The sequence below is a fragment of the Malus sylvestris genome, chromosome 6, assembly GCF_916048215.2.
Source record: "Malus sylvestris chromosome 6, drMalSylv7.2, whole genome shotgun sequence".
NCBI lineage: Eukaryota > Viridiplantae > Streptophyta > Magnoliopsida > Rosales > Rosaceae > Malus > Malus sylvestris.
Window position 1 is genome coordinate 4,946,115 of NC_062265.1, and position 16,552 is coordinate 4,962,666.

The 16,552-nt window shown below is 37.0% G+C and overlaps 1 protein-coding gene across 1 annotated transcript; it reads right to left on the bottom strand.

Annotated features, from left to right (window-relative positions):
• Positions 1-3,882: 3,882 nt before the first annotated feature.
• On the bottom strand, positions 3,883-7,599 carry LOC126625876 (protein IWS1 homolog 1-like). The gene is made up of 11 exons (XM_050294991.1): positions 7,456-7,599; positions 6,964-7,369; positions 6,583-6,702; positions 6,110-6,330; positions 5,895-6,024; positions 5,746-5,808; positions 5,584-5,661; positions 5,104-5,195; positions 4,905-4,961; positions 4,611-4,764; positions 3,883-4,140 (listed from the first exon to the last, which is right to left on the bottom strand). Exons 1-11 carry the CDS (start codon positions 7,473-7,475, stop codon positions 4,042-4,044), a joined length of 1,440 nt encoding a protein of 479 aa, XP_050150948.1. The 5' UTR covers positions 7,476-7,599; the 3' UTR covers positions 3,883-4,041.
• Between the last annotated feature and the right edge of the window lie 8,953 nt (positions 7,600-16,552).

Sequence of the window (16,552 nt, forward strand, 5' to 3'; positions counted from 1 at the left end):
CCCTATAGTTATCTACCAACAAGAACATTCTTCACGAGCACATAATTGGTACGGCTCAACTTTTTTTTTCATAATATTCTTCTTTATTTGTTTAGTCTTTTTGGTATTTTTTTTTATTTGTCGTTTTTCGACCATCTTCAATTTTAAACATAAAATCTAAATTTGACAACTTATTTCCAATTTTAAATATAAAATTCAAATTTAAACTAAAATAAAAATTCATATTTATTTTCTTTGCATTGCTAATGAAAGAAAATGAATTAAAAGGTATAAAAATATTTAACCATTGCATTGGTAATGAAAATAAATTAAAAGGAAAGGTTTTAAACCAATAAAAAGTATTTAATAATTAATTTAAAAAAAAAATTAAAGTTGATGTCAAATTTGGTAGCAAGGGAGAGAGATGCCATTTTATGTGATGACACATCAAATTTTGCTTCTCGGTGGGAAACATTGTTTTTTTTATTTTTTATCGTTATTGCTTGTTTGGATATTTGATATCTCCTTTAGAAATGCTTTTAGTGATATTCTTCTTTATTTATTGGCTTTTTATATTAGCACCTCACAAAATATTGAATGCACCTCACATTAAAATTTAATGTTAGATGATTTATTTACCTACTATGCAATGGCAATTTTGACCTTATTAGGTTGAAAAAAAATAAAAAATTTCTAAATACACCCCAAATAACTTTTAACATATTATTTATCTTATTCAACTATCAAAATCCCTCTGACCCTCCATTGTTAAACAAAACCCTAACCAATGAAACTACAAACATGTTCATTTGAGAAAAATTATTTTTGACGAATGCAACACGAAATCGATGTTTCGGAAGCTTCACATGTAATAAGACTTCATATTTTTTATTGTTTTAGTGATTTTGACGACATCGATAATTATTTAATCTTTTTTTTGCTTCGTTATTCAAGCTTCTATGTTTGTATTCATTTTTTAGAGATCACAGGGATTACATGAAGAATTAAACACTTAAAATTACCACCAAATATTAAAAATAGATGACATGGGTTTTAATGGTGGAATTAAAAACAACCCACATATGCTTTAAATCTCAGGCGGCATCTTTTGTCAAAATTCCAATCGGCATTTTTTGTCCAAATTAAAAGCTTTATAAGACTTGAAAAATGTGGGATATATAGAAAATACGGGGTGCATGTAGAAAATGTAAGGTGTATATTGAAAATGTGAGGGTATTATGGGGAAGTATGTGGGGTGTATTAAGATAATTTTTCGTTGAAAAAGCAAATGTGGGGTTTATTCAACAATTTGTGAGGTGTTAATATAATAAGTCTTCTTCACTCATTGTGAGGCTAAACCCATCTCCACCTTAGTGTAGATAATATCATTTGTTCAAAATAAAAGTTCAAATTGCAGGAATGATGAGTTTGTAACCAATTTATTTATCTACTCCTATAGTATGAATATATCGTTGGAGCAAAAAACTGGTTTTTTCATTTAAACTAGCCACTCTCTGCACCCATTTCTAATTATGTGCGTGTGAACACGGAAAATTCCTGAAACGAAAGAGACAAGAACAACGTGCACAAACAAATATTTGTATTTGATGATTTTGGGTTACAATCTCTCTCTAATTTGATCCTCTGATTCGATCTCCGTAAGGTGTGTATTTGTGGGTGTTTCGTTGATCCAAGGGCCGTCGGGGCTTGATCTTGGATGAAATGTTGGAAGTTTCTTCAAAGGGCCGTGGGCTTGATCTTTGAAGGTGGATTTGAGCGGATATTCAAGGAGCCGTTGGGGCTTGATCTTGAGTAACGGTGATGAACGGATCTTCAAGGGCTTTTGGGCTTGATCTTGAAGAAACAGTGATGAACAGATCTTCAAGGGCTTTTGGGCTTAATCTTGAAGAACGGTTGGATGTGTGTGGATTTGTCGACGTTGTTGATCCAAAGGGCCGTTGGGGCTTGATCTTGGATGAACGGATGATGAACGATGGTGCTTTCTTCAAGGGCCGTCGGGGCTTGATCTTGAATTGGTGGATGATTGTTGATCCAAAGGGCCGTTGGGGCTTGATCTTGGATGAACGATGAACGAAGAACGAAGAGAGCTTTCTTGATTTTTCGGGAACCTGGATGCTTGAGAGCTTCGGAGTTTCAGAGCTTCAGAGCTTCAAGAGTTTTGCCTAATGATTTTTGGTTCCTCCAAATGAATGAAATGGGCTTGTATTTATAGAAATTTCCAAGGCCTAATTTTGAATATAATATTCCAGATGAAATAAGTCGTTTCTGCCAGGTGTTGACACGTGTCCTATTTGATGACTTTTCCAACTCATTTCAATTTTCGTTGAGTCACACGCTACGTGTAAAATTTATGTAATACATGAGCGTTGACACTTTGATTTATCGGTCAACATTTATTTACCGAAATTTCGATGTCTACAGTGCGACTTACAAATTTTATTTTATTTTCAAAAATTTTATTTGCCAAGTTACTTTTTCGCAAATTTTTTATTTATTTACCAAGTTACTTTTGATATGCACAAAGTTGAAATACCAATAAAATAGAAATATGCAAGTCACTTCGTTCATCTCTTCTCTTCATAATTCTCTCTCTTCCAAAATAACCCAACCCCCAACCCCGCCAGAGCAGGCCCAAACAAGATTTGTAAATTGTGTAAACACCTCCTAAACCACCCACGGCTCCAGCATCCTCAAAGGCATCATTCGATTTTAATCCAATCTGAAGGAGATGGAGGCCGTCGAGACAATTGTAACTTGTAATGTTTTTTTATTTCAAAATTATGAGTGAAGTCTTTTGTTACGAATTTTTACAGATAACCCTCCAATAAATTTTCCTAGATCCACCATCGACAGGCACGGCTGGTGCAGTTCCAGTCTTAGGTTACATAACTAGAAGCTTTATACAATTCACCAACAATAATAAAGTAGAAGATATTTAACGATTCACCAACAAAAGTAGCTTACTTTGGTTACTTGTTAGAGTGAGAAGACAACTTCCTCTTAAACTTAAGCCTATGTGCGTTGCATGCTCAATTTAGCAAGAAATCTAGCATAAGTGTTTCGATGAACAACCAAACTAAAAGGAAAGAAATGGGAGTTGGTGACTATAGAAACTGGTTGATTGCTTAACAAGCAAGCTCCATCAGCTTCATTATTAATCTTTACTTTTTTTTTTCTTTTTTGTTTTTTAAATGACCAACTGATAGCTTTGCTATAACAATCCACCTTTACGGAGGCCAAAAATACTCACAAAGGCATTTCAACCTCCCATTGACCACTATCGTGCAATTCACCAACAACAGGTATCGAACTCAAGACGTGCCGTGTGGAATACCGTCCTGAAATTCGTTTGCAACCGCTGGACCACCCCATGATGGTTCATTATTAATCTTTACTCGACCTACTAAGAGTTACCATCACAATGAGAAAAAAAAAAAAAAAACCTACAAATAGAGAACGAACGACATGGATTCACAATTCATTGCCCTGATCAACTTGGTTACATGGAACCCGCGTAGGGTTTAATTTTCAAGTCTATCCACGACCGGATACTTTTCCCCAGCTCTCATTTGAATTATCTGCCCAGATAAGTGCTAGATCTTAAAAAGTCCAAGAGATGAGCTAGGGCTTGAAAAGTACAGCATAAACCACTACAAAAGAAAAGATAGAAACAGGGTTTAGTTGACCAGAAAGTGGGGTTTCTTTGAAACCGGTCATTACACTAGGAATGAACTGACCGGAAACGCCCATCATGAGCCCTATACCTGGAGTAAGAGGGAGTTTCTACGCCGCTACACAGCTTTGTCTTGGGGCTAATTACTACCCAATGGATAAATCATCTGGCTTTAATAAAAACTTGAAAAGCGAAAAAGAACTAGAAACTTCGCAGTCAAAAAGATTAATCAATAACTTTGTACCTTCAAGCAAAAGAAATGCGAATATTTGTGACATAAAAGTACGTAGGCACAATGCACTTTGCAGTATTGTATTGCACCCTGGACGGTGGCGGAGTACAGCAATATATCTGAATGTTTGGTAAAATTATAAATACTTGACCATACCACGACCCTCCACGCTTAATCTTGTGGCCTGTAGCTGCTTCTTCTTTGGTGCTTTCAACTGCTGTAACTTCCTATTCATCTGCCAAATAAAAATAACCTTTTCTTCAATTATTATATCAATGAAGATTTTTCAAAGAAAAGTTCAAAACAGAAAGGAAAATCATTTAAGAAAAACCGAGATAAACCAACAAACAAAGATGGGACAACTCCTTCAGCCATTGAAAGAATGAAGATTGAAGCTCAAAGAAAATCTTAAACGAGGGCAAAAGCTCGTCTCCAAAATTTAAACAAATTGGGAGAAAATTACAAATGAAGCTCCATTCAATTTTAACTTCAGCGCAATATGAATAAAAACCTCAAGTACTTACTTCAACCACTAAAATGAAAAGTTTTTATACATAAAAGATTTCCATTTCAGATCGTTGGCAGCACTAGTAAATGTATAGAATAATGCGCACTCAAATGCCAACTAATCAGCACATCCTTTTTATTCAAAATTTTCAGATAGTTACCAATCGGAAAAAAAAAAAGGAAAAAAAAAAAGCGTACCTTCATACGGTGCTGATCTTGTATCCCTTGTTTAGCACGGGCCCTAATTTCATCAGGATCAATCTTGGATTGTGGCCGCACCAGGAAATCCATTGGCGTCGCTTCTGGCCTTGAGGCATGTTGCCGAGAAGATGATTGGCCAGATTTTCTTTCCCTGTACCAAAGTCAAAATTAAAATTTGAAAGAAATGCACCTTAGACAGAACTGGCATAGCAAATAAGCCAGCAATAGAAGCTGAATTCACCAGGATTAGAATGAACACTGAAGTATGCCTAATCTATCCTCAAAATTTACCTTGAAAATTCATCCACATCATCTCTAGATTCCATTCCTGTGCCATTACTCACTGGCCTGTGTAACAAAATACAAAGGATAATTTAAGAAAACCAACTAGTAATGCGCTAAATTTAGAGAAATTTATATTGAGTTCACCATGGATTTGTGTAAACCATAGTAGCAATAAGATATTGTGATGAAAAAAAAGTCTCAGTACTTTTTCATTGTTGGCCTTCTAAATGGAACCCTCTCATCGTCAACATTTCTCATATCCTCAAACCTTGTACTTTTATTAAATATAGGTCGACTCTGCAGTCATGTGCAATAAAAAAAATGTCAAAGTCATTCAAGGCAGTACAAAAGAATTTCATTTTGTAAGCATTAACTAAAAAAGGTATAAGAATTAGAATCTCGAGGCAAATTTATCAACAAATAATGGAAATGGGATCTCCTATATATGATCCTCGGGCAAGGAGAAAAACTATTCAATCACTGCCCCTTCCAGTAGGATATATCAGATTAGAGCCCCACAAACACACACACACACATATATATATATACATATTAATGCAGTGTTACCAAGGAGAATAAATTTGCAGAAAGGGAGGGGGTGATTGCCACATATTTGTAAGAGAAAGATAAAATCGTAGAACAACAGAAGGTAAGTACTAGAGGACATATAAAATTAGTAAATTACCCATTTGTCAACCAATTCCTTGGCAAGTTTTCTGTTGGAAGTTGTTTCTTCATCAGATTTTGACAAAAACATAATGACCTGCCAAGAACAAAGTAAATAAATCAAAATTGACACACGGATTGACAAACCTTTATATGCTTTTTCAACGCAAAATGACCTAACCTTTCCAAGACCACTCTTTTTCAGTTGTTCCCTTCTATCATACTGCTCTAGATCTATAGGGAACTGCACAACAGATACAAGAATTAAGGTCCTACTGTTGACAACCTTTACAGAATTTCACATACTACAAAGGTGACAGAAGTGCATACATCAGTCAAAATCTGTAAAATTGCTGCACGTATATTTATGTTTGGTAAACTTCCATCTGGAAGAGGTTCAAGCCAATTCTTCAGTAGAGTTAACACTCCATGGTCTAAAAACTCTTGTTGAAGCTGCTTCCTGTATGAACAGTAAAATTTAAGGGGATATTCTTACAAATTATACATATATGTGGTGCAAGAGAGATCACGTGCAGCCAGCTTACTTTGACAGGACCTCTGTAAGAAGAGGCAACTTCTTGAGCTTACTAATGGCAGGTTTTCCCTGTCTATTTAAATCTGCATCCTCTTCCGCTGTAACTTCGAGCTCAGCCATGACTTTCTCAACCAGGAATGCTACTTCTGCGGGACTTTTTTCATTCTTCTTCCTTTTCTTACCCATCTTAAACATATCCTTAATTTCATCATCTTCCTCACCCTCTTCAGCCTAGAAAAATTAAAACAAAAAACATATGGGAATAAACAATCTAGTAAACATATGGGAATAATCAATCTAGTCAAAGAAGTACGTGATATGGTAAGTCATCAGTTGTGACATGTGGTATCTTACATAAGTTGAAGGCAAGAAACACTGTCAATTAACCGAAGCTCTACTACATCTTGCATTTAAATTCCATGACAAGGCATTGTTTCATTACATATAGATAGAAGAACAAGAGGGAAAAAAAAAAAAACAAACCTGAGGATGGTGACTAGGAGAACGTGGTTCGTTGTCACTTCCATACCGATCAGAAGGATGCACACCAGTGTCATCTATAAAGTTGTCGTCATCATAATTCCTGACACCTTCTTGATCATCCTATTCCATTGAAGAGGAGAAAACATTTAGGAAGTTCCGATAGGAAGCATAATACAGCTATAAATTCAGATTCATACTGACAAATTGCGTTTACCGCAATTCAAATGGAAAAAATTTCAGTTGAAAATGGCAAACGCAAGAACCAATACATTTTTCTATATAAACAATTAATCTTACAAAAGTGCATAAAATTCAAACATAAAATAAATTAAAAACAAACAATCGAACAAGTATTTAAAACAAATTGCTATTTATGACAACCTCAGAATCGCCTCCGGCGATGGTGTCCCACATCTCCTTGACCTCACCATCCGTTGCCGCCTTGTCAGATGAGGATCTCCTGGGAAATTTGGACCCCCTCTTCTCCCCCTTATGCCTCTTCTCCTTCTTCAACCTCTTCCGATTGCCCTCGTCGCCATCTCCGTCATCGTCCACCAAATCGGAGCTCACAGGCAGTTTTCCCACGTGGCTCTTCTTGATCAGCCGCTTCCTCGGCTTCGATTTCAACGACGATGGATCGTCGTGGACGGGGGTCTGGGACCGGCCTCGGTCGGGCCAATCGTCGTTATCTTCCAGGACGTCATCTTGGAGGGGCTCGGGGGACGGGTCGCGACCAGCTCCAAAGTCGTCGTAGTCCATCAATGGCTCCCCATCTTCGTCACGGTACCTGAAACAATAAGGATAATTAGATGCAGGGAATCGAAGAAAACCCTAACCCAAACCTAATCGTAAGTTTGCGAGAGCGGTGCTTACGGATTGTCTTCGTACGCCATTGTGTGGTGTCAGGAATCAGGATCCCCCAACTGCGAGATTGAGATTTCACGAGCCAAGGAAAAGTGATTACAACAACAAGAACCCCCAAATTGCACTTCCGATCTCTTTCTCTCTGAGTTGTTCTCTCGTGCGCGCACACATGCGCCGATAGAAAATTTGGCTACCGTTAGATTAAAATCTAACGGCTTAGAAGAAAACCGATCATTTTTTACCATGGGCTGTCCGAGCCACCACGGTGCGGGTCATGAACTATTCGGGCCGTCCATTACACATACTTGGATTCTCCAAGCCACCCATAATCCATTCTCCAAGCCACCCATAATCCATTCTGTCAGCAGACCATAACCGGTCGGATAATACTTGGGTACCGTTCCGTACCCAAAATTTACTGACTCCATAACCAGTCGGATAATACTTGGGTACCGTTCAATACCCAAAATTTACTGACTCCCTCCAGACCAACAAAGACATTGCAAATCTTTCACAAAAGCTATTACCCGTCTAATTGAACCCATACGATTTAACTTTATAAAAAAGAGGTTCATGCTCTTCCTTGAGGTTCTTCTTCACCCATTGATTGCAACCACTATGGAGATCCATATTAATTAATGGCACAAAATGTGGCTTCAGGATCTTGCTCGTCGCCACAAACATCACTAGGTTGAGATCAAATGATAAAAGCGACTCTCCGAATTGATGATGACAAGTTGCAATCATTGTCGTTGTCAATAACGGATGACGACGATTGCAGTCCTGTAGAAGAAAGGGATTGGGGTGGGTTGCATGAAAGAGGGATTGGGGTCACCAGAGAAGAGAAGGGTTGCGGGTGCGTCTCCAGAAAAGAAGGGAGTCAGTGTTCGATGTGGGAGAAGAAGAATGTTTGGTTTGCAGAATAAGGAATGTTTGGTTGTATGGTTAGAAACTTAAAAATGGACATGTGTCTTTATTTTATTGGGCTATTAGGAGGTCAGTAAATGTTGGGTACTGAATAGTTAGTACCCAAGTATTATCTTAACCGGTCATGTGGACTCTACATAGTCATTTTTTAGGTGTTTGGTACATATGCGCTCTTGCTAACAATGACCTTCACTTTGACAAAAAAAAAAACAATCACCTTCATGATTATTAGTTGGTAGGACTGCGGAGACTGGTTTGCATTATCAAGGTCTTCCAAGTATGCTATTCACTTCAACCTTTGTTTCTAGCTACCTACTAGGGTTTTTCCTTGTAAATAGCCAAGTCAATTAGAGGAAACGGTAATCGCCACTAACTGCTCAAAACTCTCTCAAGTTTTCTTCTATCTACTACTTTTTCTGACATGGGCATCGGAGATCATTTGGCAGACACTTTGCCCAATTTTTTTTTTTTTTCGAGGGGTTCGTTAATTAAGCTAACGATGTTTATTCTCTTAAAAGTGGATTTTCGTCAATTCAGTTGTGTAAGAATTTGCATCCACAAATTGGTACTTTCATGAAAAATTAAGACATATTTAACGTGTGTTTAAAGATTTGAGTGAACAAACTAAACCCTAAAAGGCTTTCTTCAGTGTTCTTTGTTCGTCGCTCATCGTTCTTGTTCACATCGAGCACCTAAGGTGGATATGCGAAGAACTACGAGTAAGAACAATAATGATCAATCCTCGCAATCTGGGATTGCCATGGAATCTATGAGGCCTCAGAATGTGAATATGGATTTTCATTGATTATTGCCCCTGCCAAAACCTTTTATTCAAGGATTGTAGCCACTTTCACCACGAGACAGGATTGCCACGATTTCGTCAAGACCCAAATGGCCATTACAATTATTAACACACAACCATCATCCTACCACTATCGTGGTTACTGTGGTATTAGCTAGTTTGGCCGACTACTGCCGAACAACCACCTCCAGTTTGGTAACCACTTATCAATGTGCTACCACTGGTTCAGCCAAATTTTTTTATCGAGTGGTTCTAGCTAAATCAATTTCGCAGTCGAGTCCGTTGATTTAGAAACCCTAGCTCCCATGAGCTTTAACACATCATTGCAACCTCCAGTGGATTTTTGCCCACAGTGCATCTTGTGTCTACTAGCAAACTTGAGCCAGAGCATGCCACTTGGGATCTACCCATCTGGAAATTATTTCTTGGCAAGTTGTAGACTTGGCGCTCATTAGCAGACGAGGATTCTCAATCAAATCATTGCTCATCTTAATCTCGTTAGAGACCTTGATCTTAGCTTAGCAAATTAAAAAAAGTTTGAGCAAGAGTCCCTATTTCGCTGAAGTCCAAGAAAATAAGTCGCGGACGACATAGTTCTCATTTATCAGCAACAAAGGCAGAAGCTTAAAGAACATCCAACAAACAGAGAAGGAGATCGAGTAGCGAAACATCCATCAATATTCATTCCAAGCTAGGACTCTGTTCCAACGTGTTGTCACGCCCCAACCCATGATTAAAGACCTAAATTGGAAAATTGCAATCCACATGACATAGAAGGGTAGTCTCCATGCAACCACTCTATCTAAATACTTCATCAATGTTTTCAATTATTACTATAATATTTGTGACATATTCTACGTCTTTTCAGATTTGTTTTACCTTATACAACGATTAAGGTCTTACAAATTTCGAGGACGAAATTTATTTTAAGAATGTTAGATTGTAATACCGGTATTAAAAAAAAGTGTGTGTGTGTGTGTATGTATCAAAGTATTTTAATTTGTGTCCCTAATATTTAATCTACCAAGTTCTTTTCTTCATTAGTTAACTAATACATATATATTTCACTTGATACGATAAACAAAGTAAGATTTCTTTTTGTATTTGTACTGGAAATGTTTATTTGTAGACTGAATTGTTAGGCCTTGTATTTATGATTTACGTGCCAATAAAACTGATTCACCTTACTAGCCTTTTTTGGTCATAGTTTAAAATGTAGTTAGCAACAAGGAGTTGAAGAGTTAAGCTTGAAGTGAGATAATCTAGCTAGAGTTGGTCTAATATTTAACCAAATAGTGAAGTGGCAAGTTGAGTTAATGTATGGTGATGATTCATACCCCAAAATTAGAGAGGTGGGATTCTATATCCCTTAGAGTTTGGATGTGGCCTTTATGTATTTGTCCACATGCATTGTAATGATTATAATCATGATTAATTACTAATGTTTCCAATATTGATGTCTAAGTGTTGCAAAAGAATTGAAATGTGTCCTTAAAGGCTTAATTGAGGATTCCATTTCTTTCTCTATAGAGGCAGAGAGGAAAGAACATGGGAGGAAGAACACACATCAGCAAGAACCTAGTAGCAACAAGAAAAATCTCTCCTTCTCAGACCACTCTCCCCACCATCCCTTCCTTTTACCTTATGTAAAGGCTCTAGGCCATCTTCATTGTATTTTTTGTAAATCTCTCTCATATAGTGAAAACACAAATGCATATGCAACTCTAGTGGACGTAGCTGATTTGGTGAACCACTTAAATCTTTGTGTTCATTATTACAATATTTGCAAGCTTTCATCGTAATCTCAAAGCCAATTCTTCACTTCAAATCCCAAACCATAATTTTGACAAACCATTATTAATAGAATGGTATTGAGTTTCAAAATGAACTACAACTTTATACATAAACAGTCTAGGTAACCAACATTTGCCTTTTCCATCTTTTCACCTGTGTCTGACCACCACCATGACACAACAACTGCTACGTTTGGCCAGTCACACTCACCAATGGCAGCCATGATGAACGAGATGATGGATGACACCGTGACTATGCTTCCATGAGAATGGTTCCATGTGCCTTATCCATTCCTGCCAACTATCACCACCTTAGTTATGCAATTTTGACATATTGAGATGATGAGAAGGAGATGAGGTGTTTGTTGAGGAGAGAGAGAGAGGACGAGGAAGATGAGGTGGAGGAAAAGGGGGGTCAGGTTGTATAAAAGAAATGAGATGGAAATTTCAAAGAAAAAGGTTAGGCTAGTATGCAATGGTTCTCGAGGGAATGAAAATGAGAAGCAAATGATGATAAAAAAACATTAAAGGGTAGAGTGTTGGGTGGAAGGAATAGGACAGTCGGGTGAAAGAAAATGAGCAGGTTTGTGAGTAAGAAAATAAGAGAAATGAGATGAGAAGAAGAGGAAGTGATGGATTGAAATAACAAATAAAAAATGAGGTTTGGAAGGGGCTAGAAACATGGTTTCATGCATTTGTCGCTTTTGAGACGTTTATTTCACTTTTGATTTTCTTCACTAACATGGACGTCTAATTCTTGTCTAAATAATAACAAGTAGTAGATAAACGAAAGTGAACAAGACAATGGTAATTCTATGGATTGGTTAATGATCAATATTTTAAATGATAGCATCAAATATGATTACATTGGTTACTAATTAGTTTGTTCTATGCTAATATTCACATGTGGTGAGTAAGTGATTATCAATCTTTATGTACAGTACATATACAGATTGTCACATCCCGGCCTGGGCCCCCATCATATCCCGGGCTTGACTCCACCGTAACACGATATTGTCCGCTTTGGGCCCCAACCACGCCCTCACGGTTTTGTTTATTGGAACTCACACGAGAACTTCTTAGTGGGTCACCCATCATGGGATTGCTCTCGCGCGAATTGCTCAACTTCGGAGTTCCGATGGAACCCAAAGCCAGTGAACTCCCAAAAGGCCTCGTGCTAGGTAGAGATGAGAATATACATATAAGGCTTAGATGATCCACTCCCCTGAGCGATGTGGGATGTAACAATTCACCCCCCTTAGGGGCCTGACGTCCTCGTCGGCACACATCAGACCAAGAATTGGCTCTAATACCAAATTGACACACCCCAACCCAAATCGCACCGCGCTTATGGCTACGTCTCCCTCACGTGATGGTCAGCATGCCTCGATTTGGGTCGAGGTGTGTCACATATGCATTGCGAATCAATAAAAAGAGTTGTGGGTTGTGTCAAGTGCTCACTTGCGTAAAGTGTTTGAGTTGAGAAGATATTCAAGGGATGGAGAGTGCCTTGAATATGAATTAATGAACCTTGTATATGTCAGGCGTCGGAGGAATGACTTGAATATACAACAGGGCATCGGGGGAGGTGCCTATTTAACAAAGTGAAACTGAGAAATTAATTACAAAAATTGGGTTTAAGGGGTGAACAAGAGTTAACTTATATTCTAAGGTATTAGGAGCCAAGTGGTATAAGCATGGTATGGGACGTGCAAGCTTGGATGCCTTAAGTGTGTGTTAGCGAGATTAGAAGGGAGTGAGTACATTCATCCATATCATTTGCATATATTTTATGTATTTGAAACAATTTTTACAATTTTGTTATTATTTAATTGGTAGGTTTTATTGTGAATTAATTTGTGCACTATTGTTATTCCGCTACGTATTCTACAAATTTTATGTAAGATTTTGTTATATGATGTATGGTGTAATTGTTATAATTTTATTTTATTTTCCACCATATGTTGGTTGTAGAATTTATTTCTATAGCTAAGATATAGCTCACACCCTAGCTTGTGAATAGTCCTTATTCGCGGGTATGGGCGTGACAGGTGCCTACCTTTCTTAAGTCCATGGCAAGTGTCCAAACTCAGCTCGATCTCGAAGGAAATGTTCATAATAAAAAAGTCTCAAGTCATTGAACCATCTAGGAAGATGAGGTAGCACGTCGGTTCGGTGGAAGCAAGCTCTACTAATTTTCTAATCCAGCAGTATGAGGAAGCAAAGCGCAGACCACCGCAAAACTGCAGAGCGACATAGATGTAAGCAAGAAGACAACCCATCTAATTTGAAGACATATAACAGTTGCTTGATGAGTGATTCACGGACTTCAAGCCATAAGGACACTTGGAAGAGTCATGAAGGAAAAATTATGTCCTAAGTAAAAACATCCAAAAGTATTGGCATACAAACATACATATTAACACCTTAAAGTAGACATGCACTCAAAACAATTATATGACTCATGACTTTCAAAGCCTAGTGAATGGTGAACCATAAAACTCTTTACCAATTAAAGAGAAGAGAGAGTTAGAGCTTTCATTACCCTTGAAGCTTATCCTTGATTACAAAAGGGATTCACCCAAGTGGATGACCTTTAAGTTCACTCCTAACTCCTTGAATGTTTCCTTGTGTTTATGTTCTCTCTCCTTGGATGGTTGCTTCTTTGCTTCTCATTTGCTCTTTGAGGATTTGAGGAAAGGAACTCTAAAGTTTGCAAGGTTGCAAATCTCTAAGTCTCCACACCAAGAATGTGGTGTGAAAAAAGATGGATTACTTGGATGAGCTTTGATGCTACTAAAACTCCTCAAAGTGGCTGACCCCTATGTAGAGAGAGAATGTTTCACTCTTTGCCCTAAAGAAACCTTAATGAGGGAAATGCTATAAAGTCACTTTTATACCTCCCTTCATTTGATTGGCAAATTTGTAATAAGTCTACTCCTCTTACCTTGGCTGACATCTTTGTTTAGTTGGGCTAATTGCTCATTTTATTTTAGTTGTCATACACGTTAACTCTATGTGCTAAGTGTAGCAAAATCCGTTTAGGTCTTGAAACCCTAAACTAACTTAAAAACCTATACAAACCTTTCATATGATTAATTAGCTGAGTAATTAATCTTGAGCATGATCAATTAAACTATTTAATTGCTTATCCAACTCATATTTCTTCACATTCATCCTTCCTCGATGTAAAATTCATTAGGTCCCAATTAGTGAGGCAGTTTGTGACTATAACTCTTAACAATTGATTGTGTATTGAAACTCGATAGTTTGTTTCATGTCTACTATCCAATGTGATACTTCTCTATATGATTCTATTGAATGTGATTTGGAACGTACTTCCTAAATGTCATTTATATGCCTAGACGAAAGACTTCTAAATCATATCTCAAAGTATTATCCTTCTACCATGGAAGGTTAGAGATATTTTGTTGTGCATTCACATGCCTACATGATCAGGTAGCTTAACCCCAATAATGTCGTGGTCATTCTCAATGGAATGCCTTTGACACAATCAAAGATCAAGGACCTAACCACTAGACAATTATAAGGCCATCTTCAACTAAAAGGGCTATGTTTAACCTTTGTCCATATTATAGCCATGCAAAAAACTATTTTTTAATGAACATTGCCAAGCCATATTTATATACCATCTCCAACCGAAATGGGCTAGTTTTTAGCCCCCTCAATAATTTATTATTTTAAGTTTGTTCTTTAAGTTTACTGGTTAATTGAATTAAACTACCATATTAAAATAATGTTTCCAGACATATTTTTAGTACCACTTGAAGATGTGGTCATTTGAAAATTATTGAAAAGAAATTAAAGGAAAGATTATTGGAAGAGGTAAGAGAGGGTGTAGGAAAATAGTGTTTGAGGTGAATAGAATGTGAAGAATTGAAATAAAATGAGGTAAGATAGTATGGAAGGGTGAAAAGGATGTGAGAAATTGCTTAGAAATGTCTTAGGTTTTTTTAGGAAAAAAATAGAATTTTTAATTTATTTTTAAATTTCGTCTTTAAAAAAAAATCCAGCTGGGCCTAACTGAATGGGCTGGTTGGTTGGCTAAGAATGGGTAACCCGCTGGTTATATGGCTGAATTTTGGTCCAATGAGTCCTAATGTTTTTTGACCCAGACTTTCATTGGAGATGAGTTTTGTGTAAAAAAAAGCTATCATTTGGTCTATGGCCGGCTCGGTTGGAGATTGTCTAATGCCTTAAGTCAAATAACTACTTTGCATTATTGCAACTTATGAGTCATTTCTTGACATGTATGTTTGAACTCTCTCTTGATTGTTGTTTAGTATACTCAATACCTTTTTGAGCATCTATGTGTTTGTCTTAATGTCTAACATGTAATGATTTGATACTAGTCATACTTTCGCTTGAGTTAACATAACACATACTAACGTTAGCGAATTGTCAATGCCTAATTGACAATCTTATGGCTAGGAATGTTTTACGAATGAACATAAGAGAAGTGTCTCGTTAATCTAACTTACTTAGATCACTTCTCTCTTAGGTTGAATGCATTTTTCAGATTATGTTATTGCTTAAACACATGATACAATAAATAATGATTAACAATAAGTTTTGCCTTTCCGTTAAACAATAAGATTTTAACATTATAAGTATTTTGAAAGATATTACATCAAATGAGTGGCTTTAAGAGCTTACTTCCAACAAGACAAACGACCACAATAAATGTTTCATCACTACATATGAGTTCAAGCATACGCGACTTCTCTAGAGGTTCTCACACAAACCTTCATGCCTTTCAAGGGAAATTTGGACATGAAGCACTATCAGAGTGTTATGATCTTTCTCCTTTCACTACTCATTTTCTACCTTTGAAACCTCATCCAACCACCACGACCAAAAGTGCAACCCGTACTAAAATTTCTTACAAAGTCTTCTTATAAATTCAAGTTTGACTACAAAGAAAACTCATGCACTCTCATTTGCTAAACTTGTGGATCTTTAACTCCCACACTTCAAGCTTTCATGAGAAGCTCAATTATTATAAATTACAAAATGTGTCAACTTTATCATCTTCAAGCCGCCGCATGAATTATTTTAATTCATGCGGGAAGCTCTTCAATCTACAACTGCCCCATCATAAGCATTCAACAAAATTGACAATAACAGTTTAGAGCCGCTAGAAGAACAACATAGCATCCCGACAGAGAAAAGCGTTGCCTAGGACTTGTTCCCTAGTCGGGATGCTTTGGGCCTGGTTTTTGGAAACTCATAGCAGGGGGCACGAAAGCTTCATCCAATTCTTTAAACAAGTCCAACAAAGCCCTCGAACAAAAAAAGCATAACAACTTATTATTAAAATGACTAATTTATCCCTAATATATTTAATTGCTTATTCATTAATCAATGGCAATTTTGGAATTTTCAAACCATTATTAGGATGACTAATTTGGCCCTAATATATTTAGTTGCTTCTTGTTGAGATTTTTATTAACTAGGGACCTTTTGGGGTTTTTCAACCATTTTGTCTTTTTTGAGCACAAAGATATTTTACACTAAAAGGAGGAGAAGTTCGTCTAAACCACACAATGGACAACGTAATTTG

Excerpts from the sequence above, each read along its gene's own strand:
- LOC126625876 (XM_050294991.1), bottom strand. The coding sequence starts at position 7,475 with ATGGCGTACGAAGACAATCC. Across the intron at positions 6,703-6,963 it reads TCGCCGGAGGCGATTCTGAG|GATGATCAAGAAGGTGTCAG; the intron begins GTTGTCATAAAT and ends TCAATGGAATAG. Across the intron at positions 4,765-4,904 it reads GATGTGGATGAATTTTCAAG|GGAAAGAAAATCTGGCCAAT; the intron begins GTAAATTTTGAG and ends ACTTTGGTACAG.